Consider the following 14,094-nt stretch of genomic DNA (forward strand, 5'->3'; position numbering starts at 1 on the left):
CCGTCCTCCTCCTCCTCTCTCTCTCTCTCTCTCTCTCTCTCTCTCTCTCTCTCATTCTATCTCTGTTTATCTCATGTATATTGATTAATGTATAATCTCACATATATATTAAAAATTATTATGTTTGTGCATTAATGTTTACTTATAATGATAATTTTAATGTAATATTAATTGAATGAAGATATTGTGAAAGGCAGCTGAATAAAGCGCTTTATATGTATATGTCACTCGACTGAAAGAATCAAAAAATCTGAAATGATCCCTTTTCGAAACTCGATCTCTAAATCTCGATGATGGCTGCACCAATTTTATTCGGACTTGTCGCAATCGAAAAATACCGATAACGTTATTTAATAAAAGTGTTTTTAGATTTTTGATTGCGGTTTTAGTTTCTAAGTTATTTTAATCTAAAGTTAATGTCTTTGTTAATGTCAAAACTCCAGATAAAGCTAATGATAGATACCGCGTCGTTTGATAAGATTTCTAAGTAAGTTATTTTAGTTCAAAATTTTCATGCAAAATTTTTATTCAAGAAATTATATTTTTTGTGAGTTTTCAATCTTATCTAAAAAAGACAGAAAGATAGAGAATAATAAAAATCTAACATGACTATAGAAAAACGAGAGAAAAATCAGCACAAGGATAAAACATTTTCTTTTATTCATTGGCGTATTCAGGACAAATCTAAAAAAAATATGAAAAAGAAAGAGAAAACATATTTATAATAAATGTACATTATCCTTCTTTCTTGCCAGTAAATTGAAAATACTCATAATTATCTTGTCTTAACTTTTCCGAGATTGCGGTATATCTATGTGCGTGTCTATCTTATCTTCAAAAATGTACATGTTGCTTTTCTTGTGATAAAATACAGATCAAAGTATTTTTGGAAATTAAATTCTCCACACACTTTTCCTATAAAAATCTGTGCTTTAATATACAGGATGCGTCACCAAAATCTGGACAAATCGAACAATTTCTTTTTTAATGAAACAAAATGTTTTTAATGAAAAATTAAATATTATAAAAAATCCTTTTACATGACATTTGGAGGGATCCCTGTAGAACACAATTATTCAATATATCTCCCATTAGCTTGAATGATGGCCTCTATTTTCTCTGAAGCGTTCGCATGCTGTAATGTAGCGCTGTCCATGTCGACGAATGCTGTCTCAATAGCGATCCTTAATGACGTCACATTGGGATGCCGAGACTTATTTGTGATCCTTTCAACTACGCTCCATACGTAGTAGACCAAGGGATTTAAATCTAGACTGTTGGGAGGCCAGAATGGGAGCGAGGCGAGTAACTCGGCTTGTCCTGGCAGCCTCAGAAAGCATCTGTCGTATCTTTAATGTGATTTGTCGAAGGTTCTCCTTGGCAATTCGATGCATTGTTGGCTCGCTTACACCAACAATCGATACTAATTTTCGCAACGATTGCCCTGGATCATCCGAAATCAATGTTTGAGTTCTTTCAACGACTGCGGGAATCCTCACGATTCTTTCGAGTGACTCTTCCTCGCTGGCATACTGGAACCTTCGTTGAATTGTTCTAAAGGCGTATATTTTGTCACAACGTGATAAACGGTTGATCTCGGATATCCAAAGAACCGAATTATTTCCGTTGCTGAGTGTCCAGAAAAGGCCTTCGATGATTGCAGCTCTTTGATTATACTCCGCATTTGATTTCAACATCGCGACCATTTTGAGAATATGATTGTTTACTAGAAGCATCAGACTTTCTCGGACGCCAACAATAATCTCTGGCGGAGGCACAATATAGCGGAAAATTTGAATTGAAATTTATCCGAATTTTGGTGACACATTCTGTATATAAATTAATTAATAAAAATTAATAAGTCACTTATTTACAATTTTTCAAGAAATGTGTATATTCAAAAAAGGAAAATGTATATATACTTATTAATTTGTATAAATTCAGAAAAATACAATAATTGGTAATATTTTTTATAAAAAGATTCTGCTATCTTTTTTCTTAAAACAATACTACATATTTTAATACTTTTTAATTTTTTTTTTTAATATAAAGTATACTTTGTTTTTTTGTTAATTGTACAATCTTTAATAATTTTTCTTTGTTAATATTTTATATTAAAAAACTTATGTTAAAAATATTAAGCTTAAAATAAAAGTAATTTAAAATCGTGCCATTTCTTTTCATTTTTTTTTTACAATATTAGAGTAATTATTAAATAAATATTTTTCAACATATCATAAAAAAATGTAGTTGTCGAAATTCAAATTAATCGCAAAAATTCCAGTCGCTAGAATAATTTATGAGAGCTCCAATATTATGTCGACAAATTCGCAAATTTTTTCGTGCACTGTAAATAATTCCAGCGTCGCGAATAATAGCCATAAATTTTTTCATGCAAGTGAGTATAATCATATTCATACATCCAAGAGTCGTAAAATCTGGACCACGAGTGAAGCGCGCAGCATAATCCACGAATATTGTGGAGAATATTGTGCACGTTGATTTTTCCCGGGTCGGATATCAAGAAAAATATTCTCACTGACGAGATAATACATGGTCGATTCGAACTCATCAATTTGAAATGAAACCAGGTGTATAGAACGCCACTCTTTGTGTAGATGTATGGATCGTCCAATTGCCCTTTAAAAATGTTGACATCTGACCTCGAAAGAACACCTACGATTTTCCACGTATAAATGTCAAACTGCAGAACCAGCAAAATAAAAATGTATCTTTTTCGAGAAAATTCGAAAAAGAAAATACGTTTTTACACAGACTTTTAATTATGTAATTTTAAAATTTAACGCGGATTTATATACCAGAAATATTACTAAAAGAATTTATAATAATTTAAAAATATAATTTTTTCCTACATTATAAATGTTTTTCTCCTAATTTTTAAATAAATGGAAAAATCTTTAAATTAATAAACCAAATAAGCTTGTAAAATTCCAAACTCTTTATAAAGAAAAAAAAGTGAATGACATAGCATCTTTGTAATACAAATTTTTTAATTTATAAATGTATGATTTTTTATCGAAAAAAAAGTCGCAAATGTCTCTCTATACAACAAGAATAAAAAAAATATTTAGTATAAAAATTTATGTAACAATTATTTTTTTCTTTTTTGCAAACAATAGACAATCATTAACTGGATGGCGGCAAAAAGCAAGATTCATGAGAAATGAGACGAAAAATACTGATTGTTAATAGAAACGGAAATTGCGCTACACACATTGTTTTCCTAATGAGCCTATTATTCGATAATCTCTTGTATTTGAATTATCGATAAGATGTTCTCTTTTGATTTCAAATATTCTAGCGGTAATTAGTAATATCCTGAAATCGAATGCAAATATCTTATTTATATTTCTCGATATTATGAAAATGTATGTAATAAAGATATATAATGCGTTAAATTATATTATGATATATATTAATCTTATATACATATATATATTTTTTACGTAGTATATATATTCATATTGAAATAAAAAATATATATATTAATCTATTCCCTGCCAAATTAATTTCGTTTACATATACTGACTTTCTTTTTCTTCTATTATTTACTTTATTTTTATTGTAATGGGAATATCTATGAAAAATTGCCGAGCATGCCTTTGCAATTTCTGTAATAGAGATGCATATCTCGTGCGAATTACAAAAGTTGATGTAACTTTATATGTAATATGTCATATTTTTATATCAATTGCTGCTTTGATTGATAGCTTCAATCTCGATAACACTCGCGCAAAAATTTTCTCGCACATGTATTTCCGATTCAATTTGCACTTCGGGCACTCTTTCTTCCGACAACAGCACACGAGGGAAACGCCATAAAACGACGATGCTCTAGTTTCTGGCTAGTAAATTTCGCCACATCCGTGTAAAATGCGCGAAAATGTTTCGCTTACTGCGGGCAGAATGAGCTGCCATTTCAATATAATACGCGTAATATTTCAAACGTGGGGAATCATACGGAGCTTTTGTTAAGAAGCGACTTAATATAGCGATTCTGTCACAGAGCACTTTATGGACACTAATAAAATATGAGAGAAAATATCTTAACACGATAAAGATATTTTGAACGATCGGATTAAATAAATTAAATTTATAAACGTATAGTATAAATTTTGTAAGTAGTAATATAATTTAAATCTTTTTATAAGAATTTGGCAAAACAAATTTTTCAACAAACGTTCATTTGTTCTCCACGACGTTAAATATTCCATTACAAAAAATTGCACATTACGAAAAATCTGTGGAAAAAAGAAGGACCGAGATCACTAACTTGATTAATTTTGCTCCCAGCGATTTGGCTACGAAATTTTTTATACTCTTCAGTTGCCGGGGCACCTTCTTTTATGCATTCAACTTCGAAGTTTGGCATTCGATATTGAATAAAGTTAAATGGAGAAAAGATGAGAGTGAAATAAAAAGAAAAATAGAAATAAATAAAGAAACGGAAAATATCAAATCAATCTTTGATCTTTTCATGAAAAAACTTCCTGTCACTTGGGGAACGTATAACACCGTGTCAATACTTTATACGTTGCTATTATTTGGTCGATTTCTATCTGAAAAATTCATGGATGTTTCCGATTAAATAATTCGTGAACTTCTTGTTTATGGCTATCATTAAAAAAATATTTATTTAAGATCCTTGAGTGTTTTTACGGCGTAGCAAACGATAATGGAGTCGCACTAATTATTTCAATATATAAAGAGCAGAAGTTATAGAAGCTTATTTTTAAAAACAGCGGAAAGCAAAGTTAGGCTTTTAGCATCTAAAATATTACATAATTCTCAAATAGATAATTGCATTTTATATTCTAACAATAAGTCAATATATGTTTTCTCCGTACATGTGTATCTATATTTCTAATTAAAATTTGTACATTTTATTATAAAATTAGTTTTGTTCTACAATAAGAAAGAAAAATTAATTTTACTTTATCAACACAATTAATAAAGTAATTTTCTCTCATAATGTATCAATAATATAATCGATAAAAATAGCAATTTTTTTCACTTGTTATATCATGGATGTATTTTGCAGATAAAATTTTACAAGTAAACAGTGTTCTTATTCTTTTTTATTCTTTTACTTAAGATTCCAACACGATCAAGCGAAATGTTTTGATACCATGTTGAAAACGTATCCTTCTGATTTTTATAGAGCAACTTTTCTCTAATATATCGCAAAGACAAACACGATAGATCAACTTCCGACTTTGGGGATTTATCTTTATCTCCTCAAAGTCCAGTTGACTATACAAACCGTCGCGTACAAGACGAATCCTACTATGCTTTCGTGGCTCACGTAGTCAACCCTGGAAACATTCTGTCCCGTAAACAGTGACAGTTCTTAAGCCAATATAACATCTCTTTTTGTACAGAATTCTAAATCACATACAATTCTTATATTGCAACTGTCCCATATCACGAGAGCCCAGCATATAAAATATTTATTACATAATACTATTATTACATAATACTAATAATTACTATTTTTTAAATATTATAATATTATAAAGTTTTCAAAATTGTAAAACATGTAATTTTCTTCAAATATAATATAATGAAACATAAAAATAATGTTTTGCGTTATAAAAATATAAATAAGACTTGGATTTCGTTAAAAATATTATTAAATATTATTAAATCTTTCTTGCATTATATTCGGTGATTTATATATATATATATATATATATTAAAAACTTGAGTTTCTTACAAGGATTAGTATAATGGATTAGAATACAAAAAATTGAACTTTACAATCATATTTGTAGCATTAATGCATTAAAACAATAGATTACAATTATTACAAGAGACATAAAGCGCTTTAATGGATATTCTTTCTATATTCTAAGTAATTTCTAATTTAATTTATTTATAATTTCATTTTTCTATATTCTAAAATATTTCTTTATCTCGGCTGACTCTATTATTGTTGAGAGTAGTTTTATTAACGACATACATGATAGCATTGAAAATTTAATCATCTTGATGATTTCTATGACAAACATCTATAACTAAGGTTCATGAGACTGCTTCCAGGAATTGGGTCATATTGCATTTGCTTACTTCAAGGAATTAAATTTGTAATATGAGTATTATAATTGCGTTATTCGTTATCAGTTTTAATTAAAATATTTGTTCAACATTGAGAATGAGCCGATTGAAGTTGAAACGTTTATGCTTAATTATTGTTTGCATATTATCAATCTTGATCTGTTGTTTATAAAGAACTATTTAGTAGAAACAGCTTGGTACGACGCCCTTTTGATATTATTTGTTTATTAAAACTCTGTTCTAAATTATAATTTCCATTCAAGTACTTTACTTAAATTTTAGAAAAGGAAAATGAAATTTATGGGGACGAGGCATATAAAATTCACGTTCGAAACTCCAAAGACGTCGTTAATTTCGACGAGTTACTCGCTTGGAAGATCGTGAAGAAAATTAGCGGAAGTGCCGTCGCTGTTAATTTCTTACCCCACATTCTCCATTAAGACACAGAGCTTGTCTCTACTCTAATTCTTTCCCGTAGTCGCACTTAAAATCGCACTTAATTGCAAATGAAAAAAAAAAATAATTTCTGTTAATCATAAAAATAATTATATATTTAAGAAACGACAAAATATAAGTATTTTTATTATAAAGGTTTATTTAAAAAAAAAAGTTCATCAGACCGAGGATAAGATTTTCAAGACAAACCGCGACATGAATTATTAAATGCACAAAATAAAAACCTTTATATAAAGAAATGCACTTAAAGATAAAATAAAAATATGAAAATAAAATGAAATAAAAATACGAATTATTGTAAAATGGAATTTTTAATGCACAGAGTCTTGCAAATTTCTCTCCATAAAAAAAAACTCGTATCCTCCTTTGATACCAAGCGCACCGGAAAGAACAAATAGAGCCTAGTTAGGAAGGCAAACGAACCCTCGTTTTCGGCACGCGCGAAAATCTGTCAAATTTGCCCCCATCGAAATTGTACACAAAGGGTTGGTTGTTCGGCTTTAGCCTTTTTTGCATGGACTGAATTCGTAAGGGAATTGTAGCATGATAACTGGATAACGAAGTTAATTACTCGATCTGTTCAATCATGTCGATACGCACTTTAATTTGGGTTCGGCCACCGTAGAATTTCCCGGCGAGAGTGAAAATTACGTCGGAGAGGTTTATCGTGGTCTTTCTCTGCCTACAGAAGATCCGGTTCATTAAGATGGCTAATTAATGGGCTCACTGTACGATTCAAGCTAATTAGCATACATGAATATTAGCGACCACGCTAAATATCGTACAAGATAGTAACAGTCACGAAGAGTGCAACTCAGGAATACGTAAATGCATTTTAAACAATGCGGCAGTTAATTAACGAGAGTAATAGCGATAATAAATTACGAACCGTAAGAAAAACACAAGCAATGCTGTCGATTTTAACATATTTTGTTTGTTCAGTGATAATAATTATTTCTTTTTTTCTGCTAAATATAATCTAACAAATTTAAAGTTTCAGGACATTTATGATATTCATTAAAAATTACACAAATTTGCAAAGTGATATACATAAACACGATAAAAAGTAAAAATATATTGGCATAAATGTGTAATCTGTGTAATGCATGAATCATAAATTGAAATTGCATCATTAAAAATAAATCTCTTCTACATAGTACAGTATTTCAACTTTTCTATATTATATTACCTTCTAAAATTTCAAATCGTATAATTATCAAAAAATAATTAAGCAACAACATTAGCTAAACAAAATTACACTTTTTTCTATCAATAAAAAAATTATAATTTTTATAGCTAAGCTTGTGTAAAAATAAGATAAAATGTTGCAATCATAACGCAATAAATACGATATAAATTATTTCGATAAATAAATGTAAATACAAATTATTTCATAATTCAATATTTTGTTTAATTAACGCGATTTAATTATAAATCAATAAAGTAACCTCTATCAATTGATTGCTAGAGGGTGCCACATGACGCATCAAAGTAAAGCCGATATTGCAGCTATTCTTCGTATCAACGCGAATCTGTTAGTTTTCTGTGATACCGGCATGATTCAAATCAACAGAAATCTGTTTTATCGTTGACATTCAATACAATTAAATTCAATACAATTAAAATTAATTTTAATATTTGCAAATATTAAAATTAATTGATTCTTCAAGCTCAACCATAAATAAATAACCAATTACTGTATTTATTAATAAATTTAAATCACGTATATTAAGCGTAAATGTACGTTTTGACGCTAATCAGATTGATCACTAATCAATATACTAGTTTCTTTTTCAAAAGAAATTCTTCAATTCTTGCATATAAAGAGTAAATAAGAAAATGTTATATCTTATTTTTGTATATCTATTCGGAAATCTCAGCTGAAACGCTGAACAAAAGTTGATGATACTAATATAAATACTTACCAAAATGAAATGTATTTTTAGACAACACAAATTTCTAAGGAAACATTTTGTTTAAAAAATTAAACAGAAAAAAATGTTACATGTTAAAAATAAAAAGGTATGTTTTCGAAGGCTCAAGTATTTAAAGTTCACAGCATGTTCTGATAACGGAGATTCGCGTGTCAAGAAAAGCAAATACGGTCTTGGCATGCTAAAGCGTGTCTAATCTTTTCAAGAAAATGCTCTTGCAGCAGTTCAATTTGCGAGAGATTTCAGAAGGTTCGCTTGTTGGCCGAGTACCAACAATGTCAATGGCATTTCCGAGTCGGGTTAGTGCGTTAATGCGGGGCGAGGTCCCGACAAGGAAGCTCGCAATTAAGGGGCCAGACATCCTGTTTAGAGCGACTCAGACCAACAGGTACCCCACAGATGAATTATCGTCGCGTCGAGAAACGCGGGGAATATTATTATCGTTCTCCTTGACGAGCCGCGAATAAATCCGTCCACTAGTTTTCATCGCCGTGAAAAATCATCGCATCTCGACAATGCATGACTTGCAACTCATCCGCAACCTCGTCGATGAAATTATACGGATTCTTGAGTAACGATTTTCAATCAAAGGTAAACTGCATGACTTTGTTCTCGATTTGCCCAGATAAAAATTGAGATATATAATAATATATATTAATATAATATATAATTATAATATTATAATTATAATATATATAATTATAATATTTTAATATATATGGTTTAATAATATTTTAAAAAGATGATGTTTTTGTTAATCTCGTTTTATTTTACATGATCTGCTTTATACCGTGTTTTACTGTTCTCAATAATTGTATTGTATATTAAGACTACTCTATTTCATTGATATAATAAGATATATTTACCTCCAGGTGAGATTTCGATATGGCCATTGTTGTCCATGGATAGTGAAACGCTTATGTCTTGTCTTGGCGAATCTGGGATCTGGGTGATCCGATACTCCGCATCTCCTGGCCTTCATTAATTTCTTTGTTGCCTCGTCAATCTCCCCTGTCACGGGAATACCACCGAATTTCTAAAAATTGGAAAGGTACATCAGGATTTAACATATAAAACTAAAATTTTATTTTAAATTTATATATATAATTTTATTTTAGGTATCTAAAAAAAGTATCAAATTGAAAATTTCATTTATTTTATATATTAGCTAATCAATATTTTTAAAAAATCGAGAATCACTGGAAATATAATTATTTGCAATAATATCAATTATCCTTTTTCATAATAAGTTTCTATATTTTCTTTAGTTGTTCTAGTCTATGAAAAAAATTATAAATCAAAATAAATCTATAAAATATTTATATTAAAGATAGAAATATATTCTTTTCTTTTATTTGTTCTCTATATGTAAAATTTAATATAACATTTTTAAATAAAAATATCGAAATATAACAAATAATCAATAAATCTAAGCCGCATTGCAATTTGAATTAATATCTGCCTTTAAATGATAAGCGTTTTAAACAATAAATATTCTCTTTTATCATTTGCATAGCTTTTCTCGGAAAACATAATCCGCTTCCTCTAGTTTAAGAAGATTTTTTTATATCTTTTTGAACAGAGATAAATGCTTTCGAACATTTCAACCAGAAACGCGCCGGGAATCTGACAAACGTGATTATCGATAAAACCATCGAGAGACATAGTCTACAGATGGAACTCGAGCTTTAGATCTGAGATTAGAATATGCGAAGCATTCCGATGAGTTTCATCCCGCGTTTGAGTTTGATCCCATCGATCAGCAATCCATCGAGCTCTATTGCTCTCAGACAATGATTAAGAATGCAGACATTGGCGATAGAAAAATAGTAAGAATGCTCTCGCGCGTTCGCTCAATGAAGATTTGCATGTGAATCGAGAATAAGGATATATGGCTGCATTTGACAAAATCTCTCAGGACATTTGCTCCATTTTTCTTTCAACAGAATTCCTATCGATTCGCGACAGCTTCCAGGGAATCGATGGATAGTGTTTCCGAGATAAATAAAAAGATTCACTCTATTGATGTAAACTCTATTTGGTAATTCTTGTATTACTTTAAATGTTATATTACGTAAATTGCAACGAAAATAATAATTAATATAAGCCAAATTACAGAAGTTAATGCGTAATTTTATTTATAAATTTATAAAACTAAATAAAACATTTCATTAAAATTCTAAAACTGTATAAACAAATTGCATAAAAATTCTGCGCAATATATAAAAAAAAAGTTTATTTAAAAAAATAAAAATTGCCTTTGGAAAAATACTATCGAACTCACGAAAAAATTGGAAACGATTGGAAATAATAATTGGAAAACCTTTCGAATCTAGTATTGTTCACTATTCACGTTTCAATAGCTTTTTCATTAATTCAATTGTATTTTTTTATAAGAATAGAGATATTAAATTACTATACTTTTCTCGTTTGTATCTTACGACGGGATAAAATCTTATCTCTCTTTATATCATAATTTTGCTTACCTGAAGATTTTTGATAGCATCCCTGAGTTGGCCTTCCATTCGCAGATTTCCTGTTTCCAAATCAGTCTGAGGTAAGTAACCAAATTTCATGAGATAATTTTGCTGCAACAAAGAAAAGAAATTGTTAAATGATGTTAAATGAATAAAAAATAATCGTTCATAATATGACGTTCATATAATTAAAATTAGATATAAAAAAATATTCTTTCTTTCAAAGACTTGTCTTTAACAAAATTTTACATATAAAGTTTATACGTTATCAGACATAATAATCAAAGTTATCAGATATGTTATCAGATATAGTATCGATTTAATATTATTAATCAATAATATGAAGCAAAATATTTTATTCATTAAGAAATTTATGAAAATCTATATTTTTGATTTGTTCGTAATTCAAAGCTGAAAATCTAATATATCCACATTGAATTTAACCTGTGTTCGCAAATTTACAACCACTCTACGTTCTCGTGCGCTGGGCTGTTAATTTATGCACATTACCGTGATTACTTGCCAACCGACCTAATGAGAAATAGTTCAGTAAGTACTCACATTATCAGATAGTACATGCGGCGTTGATTACAAAATGATAATTCTTTCTCTTTCTCTCTCTTTCTTTTTCTTGATTCATTGACTATTACGACAATTTATTGAGTCGCATGTGATAGAAATCGGTTAAATCTTTTCTTTTCTCTTTACACGCTGCTAACGAGCGCGAAAACACGACCGAATCAAAGTGGAAATTATTTTGCGACACGAGATCGTTACCGTAACGATAAAACGTGTATTATATAAAAGATATATGTTTGCGTATAACGGATATATATGTGCGTGCAAATACGAAATGCTTATTTGCACTTATCTGTATCTGTATTGATTTATCTGTGTGTCATCATTTGTCTGTGTAAAGGAAAAAAATTGTGGTAACCAGCTGATGCTGAAAAATATTCAGCGTACTTGAAATTGCGAAAGAAAAATATTTTTCGGACCTTTTCATAAAACTAGTTTTGTTTTGTTAACCTTTCACTTGTGTATCCATTTTTTTTATTACTTTTTCTGTCTAACAAACATACATTGACCAAAAAGTCGGATAAAAACTTAGTAAGAATAATAAACGCGAAATTTTGATTTCATCTAAACGATAATTTGATTTTATTGCCAAAAAGATTAAAAAAATATTTATCCTTAAATACAGTAATATATTATATATTTTTGGTAATTGATTTATTTGCGAATAAAAATTTAACAAATGCTATCTCTTAGCCTTAATGTTATTAAAATATAATTTTGTCGAATAACTTTATAGATAGAATAATACAAAAATTGCAGATAATTTGCAGAAGAGAATGAAAAGGCCAAGCAAAAGGTGAAAGATCGTAAATCTATAGAAATTAATAAGATATAAACGTTCATTCGCATGTCGAGTCACGGTCAGTTATTTCGCGTTAAATATTCTTTTTAGATCGTAATGTTGCACGGCTGTAAATGTAAATTATAGGCTGCGAGATCCGGAAAGACTGTATAGAGTTTACGGAGATTTACCATATATCATGTTACGCAAAATGTAAATGTAATATATTGTACATAAACGTACCAGCTAAACATAGTGCATATGCAAACTTATGTAGGAGAATAGGTATTTATGTGGCCCGAGAAATTAATTAGAAACAAGCTTAGCTTGCTATTAAATTATATCGCCATTAGTTGTATTTAAGTGTTGTATTTAAAATAATTACATTAATTTAAGGATAATTACATAAATTTAAGGATTTTTTTGTTAGAGGAATTTTCTATAATGTACAATTAAACTATAAATTTTCAACTAGACATATATATAAATGAAATACATATGAATAATATATTATATAAATTATCCAACAAATTAATTCTAAATAATATAAAATAATTTTAAAAATAATAATTTTAATAATAATTAAAAAATTTTTTTTGTTTCAATCATGTTTATGAATAAATTATTAAATTAAAGATAAAAACAGATTTAAATAATTCAAAATAAAAAATCTCTATTCTCTTTATGTCTATATAAATAATAATCTCAAGAATAATTATTGTTCAATTACATTAGAATAAATTACATTAGAATAAATTTTAAATTTATATTTTTAAAGACTTATTTTGTAACAATCCATTTTAGAGAAATCTGTTTTAAGAAATTTATTTTCTAGCAATGCATTCTGTTTAAAATTATTATACATTTGACAAGATTGTACATTTTTCCCATACAGACCATTTCCCATTCAACGGATTCTTATATTATAGGAATTGTTAATTATCAATTTCATTTTATTAATTTAATGAGTATTTCTCATGCTTAAAGTGTGAAAAGAAGCAGCGTAGTAATTTCGCGGATTGCTGGCGCACTAAAATCGCCGCAAATTTCGCGGAAAGTGTCCGTTGAGATGACGAAACGGTCGGAAGTCTGCTAGTCGACACGTGGCGGGGTGTCGCTATCTTTAGGGGTTCCTCGAGTGTCGCTCCAGACGAAGGAAGCGTCTTGTTCCCGACCGCCGTCGCCCGCCACGGGAACGAATTCCGATTCGTGCCAGGAAATAAAAAAGTTCGCGCGCGCGCTGTTCCGACTTTCGGCGAAGTGAAAAAGAAGAACAAAAAGGTACGAGAAAACGATAAAAAAAATTATTCTTGATGAAAGAACGTTCGACATTACGGAGAAACGAGAAAAGCGCGAAACAATTTAGTTTGCTAAATCACATAATTATTAATTAATATGATTTGAATTATTTTCTAATATTGTATCATCCTATATAAGATCCAACTGGCGGATAGTGACAGAAAATTTATCTTATATTTTTGTAGGATTTTGAATCTGTTTTTAATAAAAAATTCGAGTACAAATTTTTATAAATGAATTTACTGACTATTTTTTGTAAAATTTTGCGAAAATTTGCTGGAAACGAATGACGCAGATAATTTTGCTTATCTTCGCGTATCCTTAAAACTTTTCAAATACCAATGATACCTAAATGCGATGTTCTCCATCTTCCTCGACAAAAGAGCCTTTGAAATCACGGGATGTCATTAGAGCGATTGATGTTCGATCTTCCTTCCCCATTCAATCTACCTTTCAGATGTTCAATTGTATCTATCTCTTAAAGTCACAT

The 14,094-nt window shown here is 29.3% G+C and overlaps 1 protein-coding gene across 1 annotated transcript in view; it reads right to left on the minus strand.

Annotated features, from left to right (window-relative positions):
• LOC105619127 (matrix metalloproteinase-17) overlaps positions 1-14,094 on the minus strand; it is a 182,445-nt gene that overhangs the window by 112,266 nt on the left and 56,085 nt on the right. Inside the window, exons 2-3 of the mRNA XM_012200657.1 lie at positions 10,955-11,056; positions 9,335-9,504 (exon numbers count right to left, since the gene is read on the minus strand). Of these exons, the coding sequence (XP_012056047.1) occupies positions 9,335-9,504; positions 10,955-11,056 (272 nt within the window). The remainder of the gene's footprint in view (positions 1-9,334; positions 9,505-10,954; positions 11,057-14,094) is intronic.

The sequence above is a fragment of the Atta cephalotes genome (genome assembly GCF_000143395.1).
Source record: "Atta cephalotes unplaced genomic scaffold scaffold00019, whole genome shotgun sequence".
Taxonomy (NCBI): Eukaryota; Metazoa; Arthropoda; class Insecta; order Hymenoptera; family Formicidae; genus Atta; species Atta cephalotes.